Genomic DNA, 25,721 nt, shown 5'->3' with positions numbered 1-25,721 from the left:
AGTTGTGTCTGCGGGGGTTGAGCTTCGGCTCTTTGGTCCCGTCCCTCAACTGTCAACTGGTGGATAGGCTCCTGAGCCTATATCATATCCACATTTGAAACTGTGTATAGAGTCAGCCTCCACCACATCACTACCTAGTGCATTCCATTTGTTAACTATGGTGTATAGTGGCAGTACTCGCAAGGTGTATAAATTAAAAACTTTAATGTTCTTCAGTGTCTGGGACAATGTTGGTACCTGGCAGTGGACACACAGTTCTACCTCATTTCTCCTCTCATTCTCCTCCCTCTCTACTTCTACAGTGGTATAGGTAAGTTATCGTACCTCATAAGCCTTTCTTCGTTCGTCTCTGTATGGATTCAGAAAATGGATGACAGTTTTAAGTGGTATATTTCATCAAAATCTGTATAGTTTGTAAGGTAAATACTGTTGTATTTTTGAAGTACAGGATAAAAATGAACAAAAAATAAAGTAAACAATTAGATACCGTGGAACATACACACTCGAGAAACCATGGAACATACACACTCGAGCAACCATGGAACATACACACTCGAGCAACCATGGAACATACACACTCGAGCAACCATGGAACATACACACTCGAACAACCATGGAACATACACACTCGAGCAACCATGGAACATACACACTCGAGCAACCATGGAACATACACACTCGAGCAACCATGGAACATACACACTCGAGCAACCATGGAACATACACACTCGAGCAACCATGGAACATACACACTCGAGCAACCATGGAACATACACACTCGAGCAACCATGGAACATACACTCTCGAGCAACCATGGAACATACACACTCGAGCAACCATGGAACATACACATTCAAGCAACCTTGGAACATATAAACACTAGAGAAGAGAGAGAAGCGTTCTCAATCTCTCAAGAAAGAGAGATTGAGAATGCCTCAGATTGAAGGCATAAACGTGTTTATGCCTTCAATCTGAGGCATGTTTATGTTGCAGGTGAAGTGTTGCTGTATGTGCTCAGTCTCGTCTCGGTCATCATCCCCGCTGCCATCATATATGCATATGACTTCCCACCTTTTAATTTACTTTTGGACCCGTGAGTTGACGTGATTATTACCCTTGTGTACCCGTTATATAGATTAGGCTCACAAAATTATGCATATTTACTTTTATATATTTTGAGATAATACAAATTGTCATTGCTGATATATTTGTTATGCTCTGATATAACTCAAATATTATAAATTTTCTGCAAATAAAATATTTATTGTATGTATGTATATAGCTAAATACTTGTGCATTACAGGGATATTATGTATTGATATTGTTTGTAAGATGAAGCTAATTGTTACTGTAATTGTATCTTACTCAGCAAGACAAATGATTACATGTTGAAGGTTTACCTCACACCATGGTGTCGAGCCGGGCCCTGGCTGGTGGGCCTCTGGCTAGGCTATGTCTTCTACACTCGGGGGAACAAGAAGGCCATTCTTACGAAGGTAAGAAGACAAATCCCTTATTCACGTAATGATATGCTTCTCAATTTTGTTTATTATATAACCCCCCCCCCCACCCCCCGAACCTATCCCGTGGACGACAATGGACCCCATACTCATCCCGTGAGCGGTAGTTAACCCCCATGCCCATCCCGTGGGCGACAGTGGACCCCATACTCATCCCGTGGGCGGTAGTTGACCCCATATCCATCCCATGGGCGACAATGGACCCCATACCCATCCTGAGGGTTGTAGTAGAAAAAGTTACATAATGAATTCAGAAACTGAACACCAAAATTCCAACCCATCCACCTGTTTAGATAATACTTTTTGTAACTATGTACATTCACATAGTTACATATACATAATGTACGATTAGATAATAGAATTTGGTACTATTCACTTTATAAAATCCGGAAAATATAAACCTAAAACCAAACTTAAATATTCCTAGGACTAGTATAGCATATATATTAGGCTTCAGATAACGTGTATTATGCCTAGGCTGGTTAAATTAGGTTTTATTAGCAACATAAATACAAAACCTTTTCCGGTTTGTTCAAATTCAATAGTACCAAATTCTACTTTCCAATTATTTATTATGTCAATATATGTACGATGGTCCACATCGTTTCTATAAACACTTATTTATTGTAATGAATCATCGGGGCATTTTGTATCGATGCGCATGCATTTACAGTGGCAGGTGGTTGCTGGATGGACAGTAGCAACTATTACCGGTATCCTAATTGTATTTGGTATGTGGAGTTACAACACGATACCCAGGAAAGCCCAGTATGATGTGATAACCCAGGTGGTGTACGGCGGGGGCCAGCGGTTCACCTGGGGCGCTGTGATGGCTTGGGTCGTCTTCGCTTGTCACTACGGGTACGGAGGTAAGACAATGAACTTCCTATTCGCGTAATTTTCGGAATTTATGCTCTAAAATGTCCTACATGTCCTAAATGTCGGAATTTATGCTTAAAATGTTGAAGTTAAGACCAAAACAGAAGTAATTTCGCTATTATTAAAAAAAATATTAGAGTATTAAACTGTAAATGATGATTTGAAACGTTTGTATTTCAGGATTGGTGAATGAGTTTCTCTCTCACCCTATTTGGCAGCCAATGAGCCGCTTGACCTACTCCTTATACCTCGTGGCTTACCCTCTCCAGTTTGCTATTGTCTTCAATACCAGAACTCTTTATTATTACAACTATTTTAACAAGGTAATGTTTTTTTATTCATCGGTTTCTACCAAGTTTAGCTTATATTGGATTTGGCCGGAGACGAAAGTTAAAAATAATGAATAATGAATATATTATTACCGCAGGAACAATGGTATCAGATGTATCTTGAACTAATATATATATTGCTTTCACATCAATCATTTTTTTTACCTTGACCCGAATGCTTCGACCAAATTAAGTTTAGATTGAATAAAAATAGCTTTGCAAAGGAGAATAAACACATAGATGAAGACATACCTTTCGATTCTTCACATATCTTTGCATACACAAACAATAGCCAAACTACATGGAAATGTATTCTATCACTTTATGTTGAAACAAAAACTATAATGGTGATATTTCTTGCAGATAATCGAAACTGTGGGAGTGTTGGTGATCTCTGGAATAATAGCAACATTGGTCTCTCTTTGTGTGGAGTCTCCAATCATTGGCCTGGAGAAGGTTCTCCTCGGACGGCCTGGTAAGTAATGTACTTAACAAGCATAAGTATAATGTTATGATAACATAAGTATAATGTTATGCCGTTGAAACGCAAAAATACAGTTGTGGTTACATTATTTTTGTTGGGTTGGTTGCTTGGTGTGTTCTGGTCGACCTGCTGTGTGTTGCTTGGTGTGTTCTGGTCGACCTGCTGTGTGTTGCTTGGTGTGTTCTGGTCGACCTGCTGTGTGTTGCTTGGTGTGTTCTGGTCGACCTGCTGTGTGTTGCTTGGTGTGTTCTGGTCGACCTGCTGTGTGTTGCTTGGTGTGTTCTGGTCGACCTGTTGTGTGTTGTCTGGTGGCCTGAGAGCCGTGTTTTGTGGAGAAAGATGCTAGTTTTGTGGAGTATATATACACAAAACTATAATAACATAATACAGTAATGCCAAAAACTAGAATACCGAGAGTATAATACAATGGTGTTAGTATGCTGGTAGTTTTGTGGAGTATGCTAGTAGGTTTGTGCAGTATGCTGGTAAATTTTAATATGCTGGTAGTTTTATGGAGTATGCTGGTAATTTTGTGTATTATGCTGGTAGTTTTGTGGAGTATGCTGGTAGTTTTGTGGAGTATGCTGGTAGTTTTATGGAGTAAAGCTATAATTTTGTGGTATATACTATCAGCTTTCTTGTATTTACTTAATTTTACGATATATGCTAGTAGTTTTGTGGTATATGGTTGCTGTTGTATACGTTAGTAGTTTTGTGGTGTATGCTAGCAGGTTTGTGGTATACGCTAGCAGGTTTGTGATTCACGCTAGCAATTAAGCGGAGTATAATAGAAATTGTTATACGCTAGCAATTTTGTGGCATGTGCTGTGGCTGGTGACCCATGTGGTTCCACACCAACCCCCCCTCCTTGTGGTTGTTGGCCAATATGGTTGTTGATCAATGTGGTTGGTGACCCTGAAGTGTCCGATAACGGTGAGTCTTGAAGCACTGAATCATGTTTCTCACTATATTCATGGTGTCTGAATATTATGGTCACCATAGTGTTTTTTTAGAAGTGATGCTGGCTGTATATTGTTACTACATGCAAAACAATTATTGATTCAAGATTTACATATGTTATTTTATTTCCCTTGCGATTTCAGATTCAAGAAGCAACGATCCTATCATTAGAGGATCCAAACTCTCGGAAAATGGCACAGAGTCCAAACTTTCGGGAAATGGCAGAGAGTCCCAGCCCTCAGGACATGACAACTACTCATTCATTACAGAAATGACAGAGATAACTGAAGATAATGGTACATGTTCCGAGAATGTTACTGTTGATAATGTTACCAAACTGTAAACATTGTGTAATTGAAAGGTATGTTTATTATTATTATTATTATAGTAAAAAAATATACATTTGCTGGTGATATTATAATAATATTAAAATGAAAATGAAATAATACAGAAAAAATACAAGAATAATTAAAATTTCAGATTAGTAAAATATTTATATTTAAAACAAATACGTAAATTAACTATTGCCAAAAAATATAATAATAACAACGGAATTTAATTTAATTATCAGGGGAAAGCGCCAAGCAATTACGACTTTATAGCACTTGGAAGGGGTCAGGATAAGGATTTGGGATGGGATGGGGAAGGGGGGGGGGAGAAATAGGTGCCCAACCACTTGGACGGTCGGGGATTGAACGCCGACCTGCAAGAAACGAGACCTTGGGAAATACTTGGAAAATTTCAGTGGAAATAGTTATATTTATACTTCATCATCCAAGCTCATTTAAACAACAAAAGTGTTCCAAGGATTAAGGGCCCTATTTCCACGACATATATTTAACCATTAATTCATAAACTCTTATATATTTTTATTTGGAATATGTTGATACAATTTTTAATATGCTGACAGAACTAAGTCAACTGCAAAGGGCTACAGGGCTAACAACACTACAAACCAATCATGACTGCGGATCTCATCGAAACTATTAAAATACTGAACAATTTCGAAGATGTTAATCCAAACTTCTTCAAGATCAATTGTAATGCAAACAAGGAATAGCGGTTTCAAGCTCAACAAGCCACAATGTAGCAGCGAAAACAGGAGATGCTTTACAACACCCATGGAACTGAATACCCGCCGAAGCCGTAAATGCCAAAACTGTTGAATTTTAAAATCAAGCTTGAAAAAAATCATCAGGTTAAGTGGAAGGGCATTTGACAAGACGCTGGCTTCCTGTTCTCGCCGAGGCCACTAGAGTGTTAAGTGACCCTCAGGTAAATTCAAGTAAATGTGAGTCAACCTTCTGAAACAGTAATGTTGGGGTGCTACCATACTATCAATGGCGGCTCCACCTGTGAGTATCAGGGTTACAGAAGCTCACCTTGAGTCTGTAGTCTTCTGGGGCGAAGATAGAAGCTATCCCAGGCTTCGGAGGTAGATGGGGGCTGGAGCGGCCAACTGGCGAGGTCACCAAGATTACGAAAAGGTCCGAAAATAACGGATGAAAGATGAAAGCTCTGCCTCCTAGGAGGGGTGGGTGCTTGCTTTGCCCGAGGCGTATGCCACCGTCAGGTATAACCTAAATTGGGGAAATGCTCCCGCCGGCGGACAATTTAAATGTGGCTCCATGCACAGTAAATTTTCTCCTGCTACCTGGTTCTCAAGCTGTGTTTCTAAGCCTTAAACGTATGTTTACAGCTTAGATACATTTTAGTATTTCTTCATCAAGTTCGTATTTATGCTGTGTCACCATTCCACACATCAAACAATTGTTCTACCATTAGTCTTTCAAACATGTTAATAATAAACATCTAATGCTGCACTAGTGTATTCTTACATGCATCCGACACCAGTTTTACAGAACATAGACTGTAAAAGATCTGTGTAATTTATCTCGTGAGGGTTGTGTGAATTCGCATGAGGTTATTTCCAACTTTAAAACAGTTGTGAGATACTGTCAAACTTGTTTGGACTTATAATGTCAGTTGCTGGTCTGTCATCGCATACATGAAGTCTACTTTTCTGGATTCTCAGAGCAAAACTGCGGATACGAACGAGGTGTAACCATCTGCTGCACCAGCTCAATTAAGAGTATCTGATATAGCATTTCATACCACAGAAACCTTTTAATTTTATCAAATTCTGAGCTTTTTCTTGAAAAGTGGAGAATATTCTTCAGGGCTAATTTATAACAGTGCGGGACAGATGTAGGGCTCGTTATAGCTGCTGTAGTCTTTCTGGAATTGGAATATCCTCCTCTAATGTAGCCTTTTGGCTTCAGAATCAGCTCTGAATGAAGAACTGGGAACATGAAATAATTTTTTGTTTGTAAACTAAAGTTTTCTAATAGACACATGAAAATCTATAGAGTAACATAATAGCAGTGCATGTATATCTTGATAATAAAATAAATTAAAGAAACAGTAAGGCTTTTCTTCCAGCCCTGATGATTTCTTTATAATTTAAGAGGTAGTAATATATTTTATGACTGCAGTCAGTACTCTGGATCCTTCTGTATTCCAATTCAGACTATTATCCTTCAGATAATATTTAGCTATGTGTATACTCAGGTAAGTATGTACTCACCTAGTTGTGCTTGCTGGGGTTGACTTTCGGCTCTTTGGTCCCGCCTCTCAACCGTCAATCTACTGGTGTACGATTCTTGAGCTTCTCGAGCTCTATCATATCTATTTGAAACTGTGTATGGAGTCAGCCTCCACCACCTCACTTCCTAGTGCATTCCATTTACTAACTACTCACACTGAAAAATGTCTTTCTAATGTCTCTGTGGCTCATTTGGTTACTCAGTTTCCACCTGTACCCCTTTGTGCGTGTATCACCCGTGTTAAATAATCCCTCCTTGTCTACTCTGTTAATTTCCCTGAGGATTTTGTATGTGGTGATTCATGTCTCCCCGAGCTCTTGTGTATACCCAGCTGTATATATATCTAGATGCATTTGTATACCCACCTGTGTGTGTACTTAGATGCGTGTCCATACCCACCTGCATCTGTGCAGCATACCCATCTGTGTGTACACACTTATCTGTGCTTGTTGCCTATTTGTTATTGTTTAGATATATTGTAGAGCCTTGTTTATTTATTTATAAATGTAGTACAGGCTATTATCTATACAAAAGATTTTTGTTTATCTGCAGATGCTTGGGGTTAGCCTTTCACCAGAACTCCTTCACCACGTCAAGGAATCATTCTTGAGGGAGAATAAAAAATATATCTTATTAGTTTTTCAAGTTTATACATTTGCTTTCTTTATTAAACAGTGTGAAAGGCTATCTGGTAATCCAGAAAGGTGTATTCCTTCCATCTCTCTCTTCTTGTGTGGCTGTTGACATCTTGTTATGAAACTCAAGGTTTGCTAGGCAACTTTACTTCTGTGAACCCATATCATAAAATGTCTTCCATTGCTCAACCATTGGATGGTAGAACGACGGTCTCCCTTCATGCAGGTCTGCGTTCACTCCCTGACCGTCCAAATGGTTGTGCATCTTTCCTTCCCATCCCAAGTCCTTATCCTGACCCCTTCCCAGCGCTATATAGTAGTAATGGCTTGGCGCTTTCTTCCTAATAGTTCCCTTACCAGACCGTCCAAGTGGTTGGACACCATTCCTTCCCCCCCCCCCCCATCCCATCCCGAATCCTTATCCTGATACCATCTAAGTGCTATATAGTCAAAATGGCTTGGCACTTTCCCTGATAATTCCCTCCCGTCCCTCCATTGAAAGTGTTCCACTTGTTTCCTTATGAATTCATCTAGGACCTTTAAAGTATACATGTCAGTGATACAAGCTTGTAGTTTAGAGTAATGCTTGTACTACTCTATTTGTATATTCTAAAAGGAAATCCCTCGCTCTATGATCCTTAGTTAATACATTTAATGAGCTTGCCATATATTGGGTTCTTTCAGAAGTTGGGTACTTATTTTAAATTTTTGTAAAAGTGTGATTTTAATACAAGTTCACTAACAGAAATATTGTTTTGTATGATTCTGCTTTCATATGCAAGATAACTTTTCTCTTTCAGATGCTTTTACTGTACTATATTTCATATGACAAACACCATGAAACATTATGAGGTTTACATACTTAATTAGAACTACACATCAAACATATAGTATCCACATAATTATCCTATTAGTGTTGTAGAGTCCATTGTCTAATTTCATCCAATAGACTGCTTTGCTCCCTTAATAATTGTCAATGCTGATAGATAATAGCTTGCTCTGATGTATAGGGTTAATGAATGAGGCATATGATGGGTTCCTAAGCTAAAGTTGAGCACTTATGCAGATCTTTTTATTCACAGTACAGGAATTACTGTAAGGAAAGAAGAAATTCTTATAAATGCTTGACTTATTTTCAAGTGTTGTTATGTGGTAATTTTTCTGCCATAATTTATACCTTCCGGGGATACCTAAGGATATTATGCGCATCCTGGAAGTCAAGACATTCAACAAGAATATGCACGACCGTAAGAGGGACAATGCAATTTGGACAATAAGGAGCAGGGCAGCGCTACATTAAGTGACCGTGAGTTAAGCGTGCATGGCTAATACTGCAACTAGCGCCAGAGTCGTTTCCCATCGCCGGTTATGGTGGTAGAAGGAAGGCCATGAGGACACACTACTCTTAAGAGTACGCAGTTTGTTATCAGTAACAAAGACCAACAATCCTGCCAAAGGGTAAGGATGGAGGAATGAATAACTGGGTAAAAGTCAGAATAAGGAATACCTTTACGGGAGATGGGACAAGAGCGGATAGCTTCCCTAGCGGCAGTGTGCACACGCTTATTTAAAGAGACACCAATATGACTGGGAACCCAGCAAAACTCAACTGACATAAATTTACTGGAAATAAATTGTAAGGATCCTGTTAAAACTCTGCCACATCTAACAATATCCAAGTAACCATCATCATTCCTTCCAAATTTCATTATCACTATAAATTCCCTGCAATACTTCTATTTGATGATGATAAAGTAAAATATTTTAATTTAGTTTTATATTAAATCTTTACATTACTCATAAAAAAAATAAAACAGGATTTAACAACTCTTATTCTATTTACAAAAATTTACAAGTGTACATAAAATAATGTTCTAAGCTATTTACACAATGTAAATGATATATATATATATACAGTATATATATATACAGTATGACAACTTCATTAATACTGTACAGAAAAAACTGAGATTTGCCTAATACTGTACAGCATATTTTGCAAAGTTGAATAGATCTTCAAATGTATGCAGCTTAAAATACTTAATCACCTCAGTGTATAGTGCTACTTCCACAATATTCTTGTGAACTCTGAGGTGAAATGGTGGGGGAAGATTTAAAGCCAACTACAAAGCCTGGAAGCCATTGGTTATGTATTCACAATTGGAAAATATCTCATGGAATCAAAATCTAATACCTGTATTTAACTGGAAAAATACTTCAGTACGTTTTACAGCAAATATATATAAAGAATGACTTGAGTAGTTTCATAAATCATGAACTGAATCTTATGATATGTTTGGAAGCAGAAGTTTCCCTTTATGTTTTTGCATGCTATGAATATGTGAAAACACTTGAAGGGTCAGTTCTAAATATAAAACTCTTTATAATATAATAATAAGTTAATACAACTTAGTAACAATAAACCCAGATTTATTTACTGCAGTTGGTCAATACAGCAATTAATTATCCGAAGAATGAACCAAGCCATAGAGACCATTTAGCACCATCTGTGTTGCCAAATCTTACAAAATTCAAGATATAGTTCAGGATGCCAATATGAGAGCAAAATGCCATCAGTGATGTCAAAGGTATCAGATTCGTCTAAGATTTTATCAAGGGACATAAAACTCAAAGAAACATTGCTGTTTGGAACAGCAAGGTTTCCAAACATCATGAAAATCTGAACCAGGATTCATCCGTGCATGAAAGCATTTATGTGACTACTTATGAAACCTGTATACCGTACTTGTCCACAATCATAACAGTTTAGTTTACACATATGAAAGTTTATGAACTCCAAAGTGCTACAAAGTTGTTTATAACAATAATAAGAGTGGATTGCAAAATGGTGAAAAACATAAACCATTTAATAAATACATGCTAAGCCACCATTATCAAGGAAAAATGTACAGGTTTCGTAAGTAGACACGTAAATGTTTGATGAATCCTAAACCAGACATTCTACGAGGAAGCATGCTACTGATCAAGGAAAGTGAACAGTTCTCTATGCCAGCATATCTCAACACAAACAAAATTATTAAATGTTACTATAAATACAATTACTCTGCCCCCTCTCTTTGTACTTATATACAGTATATAAAGTGTATACTGTGTATGTGTATGTGAATATGTACAGTATATATATACACACACACCTGGTAGTATGTGACAGCACATTATCATTTGGCAAAAATTACATATTTGTATAGATATAAATTCTACCATACAAATCAAACAATAACATGAAATACTGTATTCTTAAAATACAAATGCCTCCATCCCCTCCATCCTATCTGCACATATACAGGTATTATACAATACTGTAAGAACAAATAGTGAGAAATTATATAGAAAATTAATGTAGGAATATATGTATGAGTAGATGGTGGGTAACTGTATAAGTGGGTGATGGGTAGGAGTCTACAAGAGTGGTGAAGGTATTGGAAGATGTATGACTGTATGAGTAGGGAGGGGGGTGTTGGTGGATGCTATAATGTACAGTTTCTTGCCTCCTAACAGTGCCATGTTTTCAAGGCAAGCACAAATGTCTAGTTATTAGGTGGGCCGTGAGAGTGCACCAGTGTTTGTTGTGATGATTCAAGTATTCAAGATCATTCAAGAGATCTTGAATACTAGTACCCTTCACTTATTTAAAAACACTGCAAAATATATTATGATGTGTTGCTAAATACTTTACAATACAGTCAAAATAGGAGGAAATGTTAATGCTAAATTGAACAAATAGAAGCATCATTATACACTTTGAGATTAGGACATGGCAGCATGTCATTTGCGAGTAATTAACCCGATGTTATGTACAGCACGTTACCAAGAAGATACTGTATATCCAATGCAATAACCAATCATGAATGAAGATGCCCCATAGCCCAACAACTCTGCCCAACAACAGTTACATTCATTTTATAATTATATAGTAATGTTGCAAGTTTTAATTCAATATAATGAGGCATTCTAAACATATTAATGGTAAATGATTATAAAAAAAAAAGGAAATTGTCATTAGTATGGGGCTACATTGCTCTTGAATATCAGTCACACTTTTTTGTTCCAAACTAAGAACATTTAAATTGAAGATGATGTAATGATGTGATCTTGAGATATTTAGCAAAAATCTCAATAACAGAAAAAAAGAAAAACACACAAATGTCAGGATAATAACATAGTGCAGTGTTAATGTCTGGAAACTGCAAAGTGTGTATCAAGTCCCTAGTCATCTGCACAGCAGACAAATATTCAAAAACATGAATACTCGTAAAAGGCAAACCCTTTACTTTCACATTGTTCGTACATTTGTTGACGACTACAGCTTAATATTAACTACACAATTAAGAGGAGGTGCTGGAAGCCTGAGGATTGATCACATGGATGCTGACTTAAACAGGCCACACATCAGCCTGACAGCCATCATTTGGTTTTCTAAACAGTAATATGAACTGTGAAAATTCCTTCAGCTGGCAATTATCATTCAGTTGCTCTTAAATTATTACATTATTACTCAGGGTTCCCATGCAAATCTGATTTTATGTACCATGACAATTCTCTGATATTCTATTACCTGCAATAAATTGATGCAATATTTGTAATGAAAAGACCAGAAAACTAGAACTGTACATAGAAAATAATATATTAACAAAACCCAATTGGAAAAATACCATAAAGAAATCCATGAATTTTAAAAAGCTGACTAAAGAAAAAATATTATTGTAATATCAACTTTTGACTATATTTCATGGATTTACCATGACCAAGAGAACTCTGCAAGTACAGTACTTAGCAACACTGTCTCTCCCTGTGATCATGGTAATGCAACAGTGTAAATTTTCAACTTTACATACGTTGTCTTGTACCTAGACAAAAATAAACAAAAATATACAAGTAATAAGAGTAAATAAAGCAAAAAAAATTACAATCGTATACGTACAGTACATACTTTTTAAATATCTCTGCTAAAGCAGAATCAATAAAACAAAGTAAAATAGAATTCATGCTCATGACACTATGTACTGTGTGCAAGCTTGTAATAAGGCAACTTAACTAAATACTGGTGAGAGCAGTTATGTTTACTCATGAATACAATTTGTATTGGAATTATTGTGATTTGTGTTTTTTTTATTTTGAATAATACTCTTATAACAGAGTAACCACTGTTTAGCTTTATAAAGTATACTTATATAAAAAAGAACTATATGAACCTTTTAAATAACAAAATATAAATAATAATACTCTGGAATGTAAACAATGGCCACAGGTGAAACAAATTACTTGTCATATGTATGTTAGGATGATAAGAGTCTAGTTATTTGATCTAGTTATTACTTGCCTTCCACTCTTGGGTAACATTTTGCATGAAAATTATCTCAAACATTTTAAGTTTACTTAATCAAGAACAACTTACGTCAATTTTGTTATGTCACATAATCACTGTGTTGTATTTGGAGTTGCCACAGAATTACATTACACCACATCTAAGCCACTTGGAAACAAATTAAAATGAAATTTACTTATTAATGCTGAATGTTAGGAACATTCCCTGTGTTGTTTGTTTGGTTATTGTACAGTATTATCGTCCATCCATTCATTTCTAGTAGGCTAGTTCTCAGTAATCCAATAATTTCTTGTACTGTATAAATATAATCTTTCAAGAATTCTCACAGGACTATGATCTTCTCAATCAATCCATTCTAATATTAGACTGCAGAGATTATCATACAGTATATATAATTTATATACAAAGATGAAATTTTTTACTTTTTATGAGAATTGTAATTCTCTTTCCAAAGTTATAATGATCCTAAGTTATAATAGTGCCAGAAGGAGCAGTACCCTCAGCAATGATAAATGACCCATCAGCTAAAGTATGAGCATGAGCAACTAATGTGGCTGCCATAGCCTGTTCGTCTGCTGCTTGTAGCTGCTGTTCTGTAGATGGGTCCCCTAACTGAATCTTGTGCTTACGCCACATGTGAGCCTTCAGATTACCTTTGGTTTCAGATGCATATTCGCATCGATTACAAGGGAATGGCTTCTCTCCAGTATGAATTCTAAGATGAACATTTAAAGTTTCTTTCCGCTTAAAGCTCTTTGAGCAAAAGTCACATTGAAACTGTGGTCTAGTTTCATGAACCATGCTGACATGTTTTTTAAGAGCCATGGCACCCCGCATAACTTTGCCACATATCTGGCAAGCAACTTCTAATTTACGATCTTCATGCTGTCGTTCATGCATGTTAAGCTTCCACTTTTTGCTAAATGTTTCCCCGCAATGACTGCATATGAAGAGCCCTCCTGTATCTCCTACTTGTATATCATGCAAACTATATTTGTGCCTTGCTAATGACTTTGAATTGGACATTTGCTTATTACACATTTCACAAATAAGGTTTCGTTTAATACACTGGCGATCAGGGCAAACGGGATTATCAGGACTAATTGGCAGTGTCAAATCTTCACCTTTGCATTCTTTCTTACGGCAGAAGTTGCAGCCTTTCGCCAAGAATACAGCAAGGCTTAGAGGAAGTATTCCTTGCTCTTCTACTTGATCCACCATTATGTGCATGATCAACTCCTCATGAAATGACGGGTTCACATAAAGTTCAAGATCAGACACTGCTCTCCGTTTTAAATCTATACTTACGTGCTGAAAGCAAGCGCGTGTCAAAGCACTTCCAGGGCCTGACAGAAGCTCATCTCCATTACCTGCTATTCTGTTCACAAGATCATCAAGGTCTTGTGGTGTAGAGGAATCATCAGGCAAAACATCACCTTCAAGTAATGGAGGCATTAATGTATCCTTACTGCTAGAACCTGTACCTCCACTACCTGCATCTGCCCTCCCAACTGCTTTTCTTCCCATTCGAATCCGATATCGATACATTGCTATCATATGCACATATTTAGAAATGTGTTGTGGATCAATTTGATGATAATTGATGATCTGCATATCTCCTACTGTTATGGTTTCTACTTCCTGCACCACTGGATCACCTATTGATGCTTTGTTATAAGCCTCATCTATTAAAGGGTTTCCAGTATGAGTGACCAATATTTCCACATTAAATCCACTTCCTTCCCCATCTGCCCTTCCTTGTTGATGCATCAAGTTATTCTTCTCTAGGACTTCATTCATAACTTCTGAGAAAAATTTTGTAAGTTCATTCTGATCAAAAAGTTTGGTAAGCAAAATATCTGCATGCCACAGTGTTATTATATGCTGTGATGTTCTAGCAATCTGCAGTGTTGAAGCAGAAGGATCAAAGAGTTCCTCAATCTTTCCCAGAAATGGTGTTAATGCACTATCTACAATTTTCTGAACTGACACCTGAAACAAAAATAAAGAATAACAAAATCACATGGACACTGATTATTCTCTTCTTGGCAAAAGCCACAATGACATATGTGAAAAAATAAGACAGATTTGAAAGTGCAAGTGATGAAGTTCAAATAAGAGAAACCAAAGTTAAAGAATTAAAATGTGACATTTAATACTGGTAATTCAAATATGGAGAAAATAAAGTAGAACACCAGTTGACACTGTAGAGAGAATCAAGCTCAATAAAATAATATAGTAATTACTAAGGAATAAATATTGAGGCCATAAAATGGAATTGAACCCACATCCATGCACTACCAACTGGACTATAGTGGGCCGCACTGGATAGTACGTGTGCCTGAGAAGTTCGAGGAAGCAAATTAAATTTCATTGTATGGCCTCAACATTTATTCACATATTCATCAAGTTTTTGTGATTTCTGTTTGGAATCTCTAAGGAGTTGAGTATCTACTTCAACTTTTCACGTGGACAACTGAGATCAGCCATTCACCTCAGAATATTATGTTTTGTGTAAGTATATTTTGACTTTTATTTATAATGTTGCTAATCCTCATACACTAAATAATATGGACCTGTCTAGCTTTAAATATCTTTATTAGACCTCCACAAGCATTTATTAGACAGGACACCAAGAGTTTATACTCACACTTATCAATTTGGGAAAGCTATCCAAAGCCTATAAGTGGAAACGTAGTACTGCCCTAAGATGTCCTAAGCAACACATTATAATTTCTAACCATAAAGAACATCAACTTATATATGGTAAGTTTAGTTAGGTTTAAATTCAGTCTGATTCAGATCTTAACTTGAGATAACAGTCTGCAAACTTACAGCCCTGAATGAATCACAAAATAATTTCCTAACTTAGAAAGTGATAAGCTATTATATTCAAGACACATGAAATGACTACCAACCTTCATCTTGCCATGGACATCATCTCCCACATCACTATCAATAGCTTTTCTTCTTCTTCGTCGTTCCTCTCCCCTGAATCCTTCGTCCCCACCGGTCCCATCCACTGTCTCACCAGTTTCAGACAAAAGTGGCAAAACCAGATTCTCTAGATTGTCCTCACCGTGTTCTCGTTTGATTCGTTTTCTAGCACGACGGGGTTCCTTTTCCTCTACCTGATGAACATTCCTGATTTAATATTTTATATGTCTGACCACTTGAGAGTGATCAAGAAAGTTATTAACTATCCAGAACCTGATATGAACAATTATGTTTAAGAAGTATGTGGAGTAAAATGACTACATTGTGCAGTAATGAGTATATGAAGTATAATGAGTTCAGGGAATGTAATGAGCACAGATTGGTGTAATAAATAGGGGACTGGTGGAATGAGCACAGATTTGGGTAATGAACAAAGGCAGGTATAACAAGCACCAGGTAGGTATAATGAGCACAGACTGGGTGTAATGAGTACAGGCTGGGTGTAATGAGTACAGGTTGGGTGTTGTTGCAAGGGGTAAAGGTGGTTAAGTTGAAGTGGCAAGTGAGTAAAGTTGCAGGTAGTTGTGGTTGAAGTGCTTTTCTTGGTGGTTACAGCAACAGTGGTGGTGGTGGCTGTGATTGTAGAGGCAAGTGTGCTGTTTGTAGTAATGAATGTAGGATTTGAAGTTATAGCTGTAGTTTTGGTTGTTGCTGTAGTAATACAGCAACAACCACCATAATAGTTTTTAAGTAATACAGTAGTAGTAGTTGTTTTGCTGATTTTGATTATAGTTATGGCTGTTTTGGCAATTCTGGTTATGGTGGGGATAATAGTGGTATCTGTTATCATGGTTGTAGTGTTGGTTATGACTGCAGTAGTGGTTTTGACTCATGATTACGGTAGTATCAATAGCAGTGGTTGTGGTAACAGCAGCGGGTTTGTCATGGTTACTGATTGTGTTAGTGTTTCCAATGGTTGCATTTCTTACTAATCAGTGACACCAAGGGAGTGAGATCTAGCTCTTTATGCCTCACCTAGCTCTTTATATTTGGTATGCTAATTACCTCTCAACTTTAACATTTCCATCACATTTTTTCTTAATGCTTTGAATTGAAGTAGCGTTGACAACTTCCTCCTTTAATACATTCCACTTGCCAATCACCTGCACATGGTGCAAGAATTTCCTAACATCTCTACGACTGAATTTTGCATCCAGATTTTACTGACGATGCCTTCTACTTTTTAACAACTTAAATGGGCTACCCTTGTCCATGTTGTTTATTGCCCCTCAGTATCTTGTATGTTAAAATCCTATTTCCACTGTTTCTTCTCTCCTATAAGGATGTAAGGTTGAGTTCTCTTAACCTGTTCTTCCAGAAACATCAAGTTGCAAACATCTGAACTTTCTCAAATTTCCTTTTGTGCTCCGTGAAGTCATAGCTGGTGCTGCATACTACAATAATAGTCTCACATAGGCAGTGTATATTGACTCCAAAGTCTTCTTGTTTAGATTTTTAAATGATATTCTTTTGTTTGCCAACATCAAACATGCTGCTGACACTATCCTGTTCACATGAGTTTTTGGTACAGGTATTAGTATTTACCTATGTGAACACAAACATAATTTTAAACAAAGATGTTAGTGGTAAAGCCAGCTAGTGAACATAACTTTGTATCTAAGCAACACTATGGCAAAGAAATTTTTTGGCTATTCTGCTCATTTTGATCAAATAGCTTTCTATCACCTGGTGGGTGATAGAAAGATGCATTTAAATATTGCAGCAGGTGAAAGGATTAAACTGCTAAAAATATTCAGGCAATGTTAAATCAGTTCTCAAAGAATTATTTATAGTACCACAAGTTATATACTGTACTGAATGAACTACATACTCTACTAAACTATACTGTAACATGATAGCATTGTAAAAATAATTTACCTCTCTTCCAGCCACTTCCTGATCATACAGTTCCAAGGCTTCCTTCATTTCAAAAAGACTGAGAACTTTCCTGATGGAGGCAGTACCCTTACCCCATAGGGTGGTCATTGAACCTGTTTATTTGGGTAATATATCATTACATATTAGTCTTTCTCTATGAAAGTTGCACAATTGTACTGTATCTAATATTACAAAATCTAAAATTACAAAATCAGAATTTTCCCTGTCTAAAAAAATCTAAAACAATCTTACCTGTATACATATATGACACAACCGCATCCACAACATCAAAATTTACATCAATAGGGAGAGTGAACCGGCAAAACTGGTATAGGTACTTTAGTTTCTTCCTACGAAGATACATTTGTCGATAAAAGTAAGGGCTTCGAGCAACTAGGACAGCTCGATGGGCCTGTGAAGAAAATAACGATCATTAGAAAATGCTTACATAACTGAATTAAATAACTTATGGCACCTGGGAATTAATGCATCTGCAATTCAAACCAGTATATTTAATTCATGGTTATGTATGCATATTATATGGCATTCACTAGTGATATGTTTCAGTAAAGGAACTTATTTTGTGTAAAACTAAAATTGAGCTTTGAGTGGAGATGAAAAGCTCTTTTCTGAACAAGTCAATCAGTTGTTCCCTTCAGCAATGTTCAGCACTCCCAAAACATGATAAAAATCCAGCCACATCAGTGTAATTTCCATCCCTGATGCAGCAAGATCTGTTCAAGTCGCCCCCATTTCTGACCTTCAGAAGGCTTATATATCTACACTCAAAATACCTTTACAAAGAAGCTGCAAAGCATTACACTGGTAAACTGCTAGCTGGCTACCTGGTCACTAACCCAGCACATCACCCACATTGTCAGCAGAAGGAGCCTGGATACGCACCTCTCTTTCATACTAAGCTCCTCCCTGCCAACATATCCTGGCTAACATGATCAATTACAAATTAAATGTTTAATATTCATCCTAACACTTTGAATGAATTTGATTATCTTGTGCAGTGAGTCATTACTGTTCAGTACAAAATTACCATCCCTTTGTAGTTGGGTTTTCTCTTTTTAAGCTTACACCCTGACTATTGCAAAGCTTTAGGACTTTGTCCCATATAGAGATAAATAAATCTTTATTTATAGAGATAAATAGCTGGGCACACAATTTGCAGTTCATTTACTTGTCATGGTTTCTTTGCGTGTGTTTGTAATTAGTTCAACACTCAGGCCTTTCAAGATAATACTATGTAACTTGTTTTTTCTTTTTTATTCAGTCAAGAGCATGTCCTTGCCTTTTCTTGTCTCTGGTTGACAGGGTTAGGGAATAGCATACTGAGAACCTATGGGAGTCTTTCAACCAGGTCTCTTCTTCAGGCTGTGCTCTATGACATCCTGTTCTCAGAAGCCTGTTCTCCTGGGTTGTTCACTTTTCTACAACATCAGGATTGAGTACAGACTTGAGAATACTGGTACTAATCCCAGCAGGACTTCTCATTATTGTAACCAAATTCAATAGGATCACCCTTACACTTGTATAGGTTTGGTTACAACCCATGACTACTTACTAAAATTAATATCTTTATGATAATAACCTTTCCAAAATTACTGTATTGTACTAAAAGTACAATTAACAATAACTTAAAAGAAATAAGCATTTATACCTACGTAAACCATTTGTCGTTTATCCATATCAACAAGAGCAGTGTTACAGTCAATACGTAATTGCCTCATCTGCTCTAAGGCATTGCCGAGAGACGGGTCCCCAAACTGATGATAAGATGGTTCCGTTGCTACATCCTCTAGCCCATCAGTAGCCCCTCCATCGTCCCACATTGGGGGAGGAGGTGGTTGTACTTTCCGTGGCCTTCCCAGACGACCTGGGACTCTCTCCACAGGAGATACATTTAGAGGATCTCGTGGTCCATACCCAACTACCTAAGAAGTACAGCACATTTGTTTTAGTGTATATATGTCAATTTAAAAGGTATACAGTAATATTTAAATAATATATAAATAGTTGTTGAACTATTGTAACTGTAGCCAGAGTATAAGGGCTAATATGTAAATCCCAATTAAGTAAAATATGATATACTCACCTTTACATCATCAGTTTCATCAATAAGAACAGTAACTTGCTCAATTCTAAATGGTCTGTCTCCATCATGGTCCTTCTTAATCTTATTCAAATCAATGAGTGTAGCATTTGGAGCTAATTTGGTAACTGAGCCAGGAGGTGGCTGAACTGGAGCTGGTAAAGGCTGGCCATTGGGTCCAAGTGGTGTCCCATCAGCTGAGGTGTTAAAGATCGGTGGGATATTTGATCCACAGGTTATAGATGAGCATCCATTTTGTGTAACCTGCAAAAGCAAACAGTCAAACTTTGTGGTGGAGGCACATTCCATATACATCGTTTCAAATGTAGAATGACACAGCTCGATAAGCTAAGGAACCTGTACACTAATGGATTGAGTCGAGAGGCGGGGGACCAAAAAAAACTGAAGCTCAAACCCACAAGCACAACTAGGTGAGCACATCGTCTTGGTACATTGGACAGAATACCTATGGGAGCAGTGGAATGACACCCAGGAGAGTAATGCACTGTATAGACATCAATTTACTAAGATATTAAGGTTCTTTGAAAAATATGACATACTGTATCTTGTATTAAAATCATGAACATTTAAAGTAATATAGACTACTTAAGGGCATGGACGGAGGGATTCCGAGGCTATGAGAAAGACAGCCCATACTTTGTATTGGACTGTACTGTGTTTGAGAAAATATAAATAAGTAGACACAAGCTCACAAGGTATTTTATTTCTTTTATTTACTGCACCTGAATAAACAAAAATATAAGGAAGCAATGGAATGCTAGAAAGATGATGAACCCTTGAGATACAACACAGATTTGGTTTTTAAGACCACAATAGAGGTCCAAATAAGGGATTAAGGCTGAAGCAGGTCACTACTTGCAAATCTTAAAAATAAAAATTAGAAATGTTAAAAGTTACCTGGTTTGGTATAGGATTAAATAAGTTAGGGTTCGGATCTGGATGATTGCGTGTTGGTGCTCCTGCTGGGAAGTGTCTTTGACATGCATGGACAGCCAAGCGAACATCATCTAGCCCCAACACCATCATCCAACGCCGGTGGCCTTCCTCATCCTTGCTCTTTCTTACTGAGTACACAACCACACCTACAGGGGGAAAAAAAATTAAAAATATATACAATATATGATAGGGAAAAAGAGCACAATACTAGTACAGTACTGGTACGGGTATTGAAATATATTTAAATATAGCTTATGAAACAAATTCAAAGCTATCTTTTAAAATATTTTATCATGTTATATTGACTCATAGAGGGCAAAGAATACATTTTTATTTATTTATATACAAGAAGGTACATTGAGTTCATGAGAGTACAGAGACTTGAAGTTTGACATTCTTGTAGAGCCACTAGCACGCATAGCGTTTCGGGCAGATCCTTAATCTAACATATAATTTTGCGAAGGTAATTTCTAGCAAAATTAAACATATAACATATTAAAACATAATAACATATTAATATAATAACCCATAGCTTTCTGCTGCACCCACCCTCCTTCAGCAGGTTGGGTCCCTTTCCCCACCCTTGGAGAGGATATAAACAGTACCTTTATATGGCCCCTGATACATCCTCCTGATCTGATTCATCATTCTCCATGCTTTCTTTGTTACCCCTTAAGTTCTACCTTAAGTTCTATCAAGCATTTACATGCCCACTTATAATTAATTTTGTTGGGGGACAGGCAGCAAGTGTATATATAGATGTTAGGTTTACACTGAGGCCCCCCCCTCCCAAATTCAAACTACTGATCCTTCCCAGGATGCAACTCTACAACAAGCTGATTAACTCCTGGGTTCCTATTTTCTGTTAGGGAAACAGGAGTGACAGGAAATGCATCCAACCATTTCTGTCCCATCCAGTATTCGAACCTGGAAATACTGATTGTGAGACGGGAACGACCTGACTGTAATACTGGAAAAGCTGTACAACTTTCCTCAATGGTGGCGGCTTAGCCTGTATCTATTAAACGATTTACGAGCTAGGAAACTTCACACCACTAAGGTCATTATGGTTATAAACAACTTCATAGCACTTCAGAGCTCATATATTGTATAAACATAAATTAAGCCACCATGATAGAGGAAAGATGTACAGGTTTCATAAGTGGCTGCATAAATGCTTGATTAATGCTGGACCGTGGTTTTACCTCCTTAAGTCTTCACAGAAGCCTGACATATTCACAGGCCAGTGCTGAAGGTTAGAGAATCTACTAAAGGGGGCTTTGCTCCCAAAAAAATTAATTATTTGCTTAGAAAGCAAGAAAATTATAAGGAGAAAGATCTAAGATAGGTTGACTATATAGCATATGGAAGGGATATGAGGACGAGCTGGGACTGGAGGATGGAGTGATGGAATGACATGTAACCATGTAGACCATTGGGGATCGAACGTCGGCTTGCAAGAAGCAAAGCCATCGCTGTACTAAATAGTGCAAGTGGCTGGACCATATAATTTGTTTAAAAATTTATAAAATATACCTGGAGAAGAGGCACCACATCCTGGTACATGACATCTTCTTGATATTCCTCTAACATCTCCAGCAATTGACATAACCTGCAGTTCCAATCACCTGTTGAAAATATATTTTGCATTTGAGAAATACTTTACAATACTAAACTGTCAATGGAACATGCATGAAACATAGGGTAAACCAGCACACTCCTTTCCCAGAGCATTACAAATTAATTTATAACAAATATTTTGCAATAACATTAATTATTTTTATATTTTGATGCAATACTCTGATTGCATCAGAGTATTGCTTTTGATGTACTCCTGAGGGAGTCAGGTCAAGATGCTTTTTTTAACAACTCACCCCTACCATTTAGGGCATGAGAGGTTATGCTGGATTTGGCTACATTCTTTTTGGGTATAAATTGAACTGAAGTACCTAAAAGCCACCTAATGGCTTTGTTTCCCATTGTCAGAGCAACCTGTCCTCTTAAAAAGAACGTTGCTTTTGGCCGTTTGCCCATATGGCCGAATGTGGAAGTAATTTGAAAATGAAAAAAAATGAATATAAATTTGGGATTTTTTTTTTTCAATGACAGTAAGTTAAGGGTCCTCTGATAGGTAAGGTGGGCAGGAAAGTCTCATAAAGTTTCAAAATGGTATGAAAAACGTTAATGGAAAGTTTCCTTTTCTAAGCTTGCCGAGTAAGCCAGACGACTCAAACAGAAAACGGAACAGTACGTCACTTTTGTGAGTCGATTTAATTTCAAATTACGTTCAAATTTGGCCATAGCGCGCATACCAGCGAAAACTAACGTTATTTTTAAGAAGACGGGTTGGTCAGAGACAGGTATCGTGGTCTCCCTAGGCCAACTACTGACCTTTCCCAAAATGCAACCCACAACAGTTGCCTAATTCTCGGGTACCAATTTATTGCCGGGTGAACAGGCATATCAGGTGAAAAGAAATATCCCCAATTTGTTGCCCTGCTTCAGAAATCAAATCCAGGACCTACTGATTGTGAAAAAAAATAAAAAAAAATAAAATAAAATGTTTATTTAGGTAAGGTACATACATACAATAAATTTTTACAAAGATTGGTTGACTTATAGGTAGAGCTAGTACATACAATGCCTAAAGCCACTATTACGCAAAGCGTTTCGGGCATCTAACCAACCATGCTGACAACTGCACTCTTTATGTTTCTATATTGTAGTTTTTTTTTACTGTATTGGTAAAACCTTTATTTTGTACTGATTAAATTTGTATATTTGATTTCTGTTACAGGATTCTTGCTGACTATCTTGCAAATTGGGTCTTTAAGTTACAGAAAAGTAGTCTTCTTACCTATTTATTGGGTAGGGGGGCTGAGGGGGATTTTATGACTACCATGGGGGTCCTCAACATAAGACTAAGGTACCCAAGTCAGGGACAGTCTGCCTGTCCCTCAAAAAATTAATCATAATCATAGAGCTAAATGTTTCATCTGCTGCTGATATTCACATCCTGGATAGAAAATTGTCTTTACTTTGTGAGGATGATAACACTGGATGTAGAGGTGTATGTCCATGTTCTGGTAAACCTAATCTGACCTTAGCTAAACGTAAACAATGTCAAATTAACGAACTCGAAACAATTAAATTAAATGTTTGTTGGTACAACACATTAATAGGAAAGATTTTATGTAGCTATACCTCCATAGCCAAATCCACTACTTTGTACCTGAATTTACCTAAGAGCCACTAATACTCTAGTGGCCTTGACGAGGGCAGGAAGCTGGAGGCTTGTCAAATGTCCCCCCATTTGCCCTGATTATTCTTTTCAGCCGAGTTTTAAAATTAACTAAAAATTTGTTTATGTATTCTTAATTGAGGTACAGCTAGCCTTGCTGTGTATAGAAAAATAAATAAGCATTATAATACTATATGCATAAACATCTTCATTTATACAAACAGCTGTGGTAATGTTACATGTCAGATTTGTGCAGTCTGTAGTCAGTATAATTCCCTCATATAAGTTTCAAGTAAGACTTTAAGAGGGAAGGGTTATAATTACAGTAATGGATTCTTAATTATCATTATAGTTACAATTAGCTCTGTACAACTTTCTCTAAAATCCATAGACTACGTGTAATATATTAATAATAATTAATAAGAAGCAAGTTAGGTTCAATAATTTGCTACATTTTAGACATTATAGTTAAGTTTGTAATTATTTTGGCTTAAGCTTGATACCTTAAAGACTTGGATATTTGGTTATATTTGATTATTTAAGAATTATTTGTTATGTATGTTAGGTAAGGGCAGTCTGAAATGGGGCGACTTGACTCGAAGCTAGCCAGCCCATTTTAACACATAATTTAACCATGAAAACTAAATGTATATATATAGCAGGTTAAGTTTAACAGAAATAATTCAGGTGAAAAGGAAGCTAAATAAATTAAGAAGTGCATTCAAGCTAAATAAATCAAAAAGTGCATTCAAGTGTTTAATGTTCCGTCAAGCGCTTAAGCAGATTATCGGGGCGTTATTCACCTCCTAACACCGATAATCTATTTAATTATAACGGGCTGATTATATCACGGTACAGTACTCCTGAATCGTGTCATGTCCAGAGTATAATTTGTGATGTGTCAATATCTGGAGCGCTGCCATCTCTCTCTACTCTCGTCATGTGAGGCGAGCACCAGCCAGTATTTTAGTCTCCTCTTCCACTTCCCATCAACAAGCAGCTTTACCCTGCATCATATACACGTGTGGCGCCATAAGAGGAGGCAGGCGAGTGCTGGCCGAGGTGCTGGCACCCCCTCGCAGCCTCCACTCCCTCGATCATTCAAACATCTCACGCCACCTTACCTCTTATAAATATAAGCTCACCAACACCACCTTTGTGAAAATGGCGGCGACACAGAGGGCAGCACCGTGCAGCTCTCCCTCCTCCTCCTCCTCCTCCTGCTACTCTGACATTGTAATTGCAATGAATTTTGTAACTTCTTCATTAAGAGTGTAATTTGCTGAGCTAAATGAATTGTGGGGTTCAGTCCCTGAGCCTATTATGTGTCCTCTGTAACTCTTTCCACTGCCGCCCACAGGATGGGTATAGGGTGCATAATGAATGAAGTGAACTAAAACTATTGTAATTTCCAGAATATGTTGGGATACCGTTGCTTACATCTGGTAACTATAGGTAACGAATTCCGAGTACTCCTAACATTTGTCCTCAGTTCTCTGAACAATCCCCCGAACAATTGTAAACTCTAGGTAATTGTAAAGGTAAACTAGGTAAAGGTGAACTCTAGGTTTTACAGTTGTAAAACAATTGTAAAACTCTAAACTCAACTGTAAACTCAATTGTAAAAGCTATGACGCACTAGCTGAGCGTATGGGGTGCATAATAAAGAAAGAAATTGGAATTGGCACTGAGCAATGGTTATAATATAGACCGCAAAGGGTCGTCCTAAATGAAAATTAAATTGTATAGAGAAATGGTATACTGTATAAAATATTCTCCAACAAATA

At 37.1% G+C, this 25,721-nt stretch overlaps 2 protein-coding genes across 4 annotated transcripts in view; one reads left to right on the top strand and one right to left on the bottom strand.

Moving 5' to 3' along the window:
• The window catches only part of LOC123762123 (nose resistant to fluoxetine protein 6), a 20,933-nt gene extending 14,337 nt beyond the window's left edge, over positions 1-6,596 (top strand). Inside the window, exons 11-18 of one of the 2 annotated variants that reach the window (XM_045748471.2) lie at positions 217-310; positions 994-1,093; positions 1,370-1,496; positions 2,194-2,389; positions 2,580-2,722; positions 3,092-3,203; positions 4,316-4,533; positions 5,083-6,596. In XM_045748471.2, the coding sequence (XP_045604427.2) occupies positions 217-310; positions 994-1,093; positions 1,370-1,496; positions 2,194-2,389; positions 2,580-2,722; positions 3,092-3,203; positions 4,316-4,515 (972 nt within the window). In that variant the 3' untranslated portion in view covers positions 4,516-4,533; positions 5,083-6,596. Of the gene's footprint in view, positions 1-216; positions 311-993; positions 1,094-1,369; positions 1,497-2,193; positions 2,390-2,579; positions 2,723-3,091; positions 3,204-4,315 lie in introns of both variants that reach the window. The other variant, XM_045748470.2, reaches the window with a different exon arrangement.
• Positions 6,597-7,754: 1,158 nt separating this feature from the next.
• On the bottom strand, positions 7,755-25,165 carry LOC123762122 (uncharacterized). Of its 2 annotated transcripts, none has more exons than XM_045748468.2 (9): positions 25,059-25,165; positions 22,230-22,321; positions 20,655-20,839; positions 19,740-20,000; positions 19,309-19,578; positions 17,888-18,047; positions 17,636-17,748; positions 15,679-15,891; positions 7,755-14,752 (listed from the first exon to the last, which is right to left on the bottom strand). In XM_045748468.2, the coding sequence occupies exons 2-9, from the start codon at positions 22,300-22,302 to the stop codon at positions 13,226-13,228; spliced, it is 2,802 nt and encodes a 933-aa protein (XP_045604424.1). In that variant the 5' UTR covers positions 22,303-22,321; positions 25,059-25,165; the 3' UTR covers positions 7,755-13,225. The 2 variants fall into 2 exon arrangements, with proteins under 2 accessions (XP_045604424.1, XP_045604425.1); XM_045748469.2 differs by lacking the exon at positions 25,059-25,165 and adding an exon at positions 24,941-25,042.
• Between the last annotated feature and the right edge of the window lie 556 nt (positions 25,166-25,721).

This window comes from Procambarus clarkii, chromosome 34 (genome assembly GCF_040958095.1).
Source record: "Procambarus clarkii isolate CNS0578487 chromosome 34, FALCON_Pclarkii_2.0, whole genome shotgun sequence".
Taxonomy (NCBI): Eukaryota; Metazoa; Arthropoda; class Malacostraca; order Decapoda; family Cambaridae; genus Procambarus; species Procambarus clarkii.
Note: the sequence above shows the minus strand (reverse complement) of the source record. Positions and strands in the feature narration are given on the sequence as shown.

What these genes read in the sequence shown, in the direction of transcription:
- LOC123762122 (XM_045748468.2), bottom strand. Translation starts at nt 22,302, where the DNA reads ATGTCAATTGCTGGAGATGTTAGAGGAATATCAAGAAGATGTCATGTA. An exon ending in ATGAAACTGATGATGTAAAG is followed by an intron (nt 19,579 to 19,739) that starts GTGAGTATATCA and finishes TGTACTTCTTAG; the next exon opens with GTAGTTGGGTATGGACCACG. An exon ending in ATAAACGACAAATGGTTTAC is followed by an intron (nt 18,048 to 19,308) that starts GTAGGTATAAAT and finishes TTTTCTTCACAG; the next exon opens with GCCCATCGAGCTGTCCTAGT.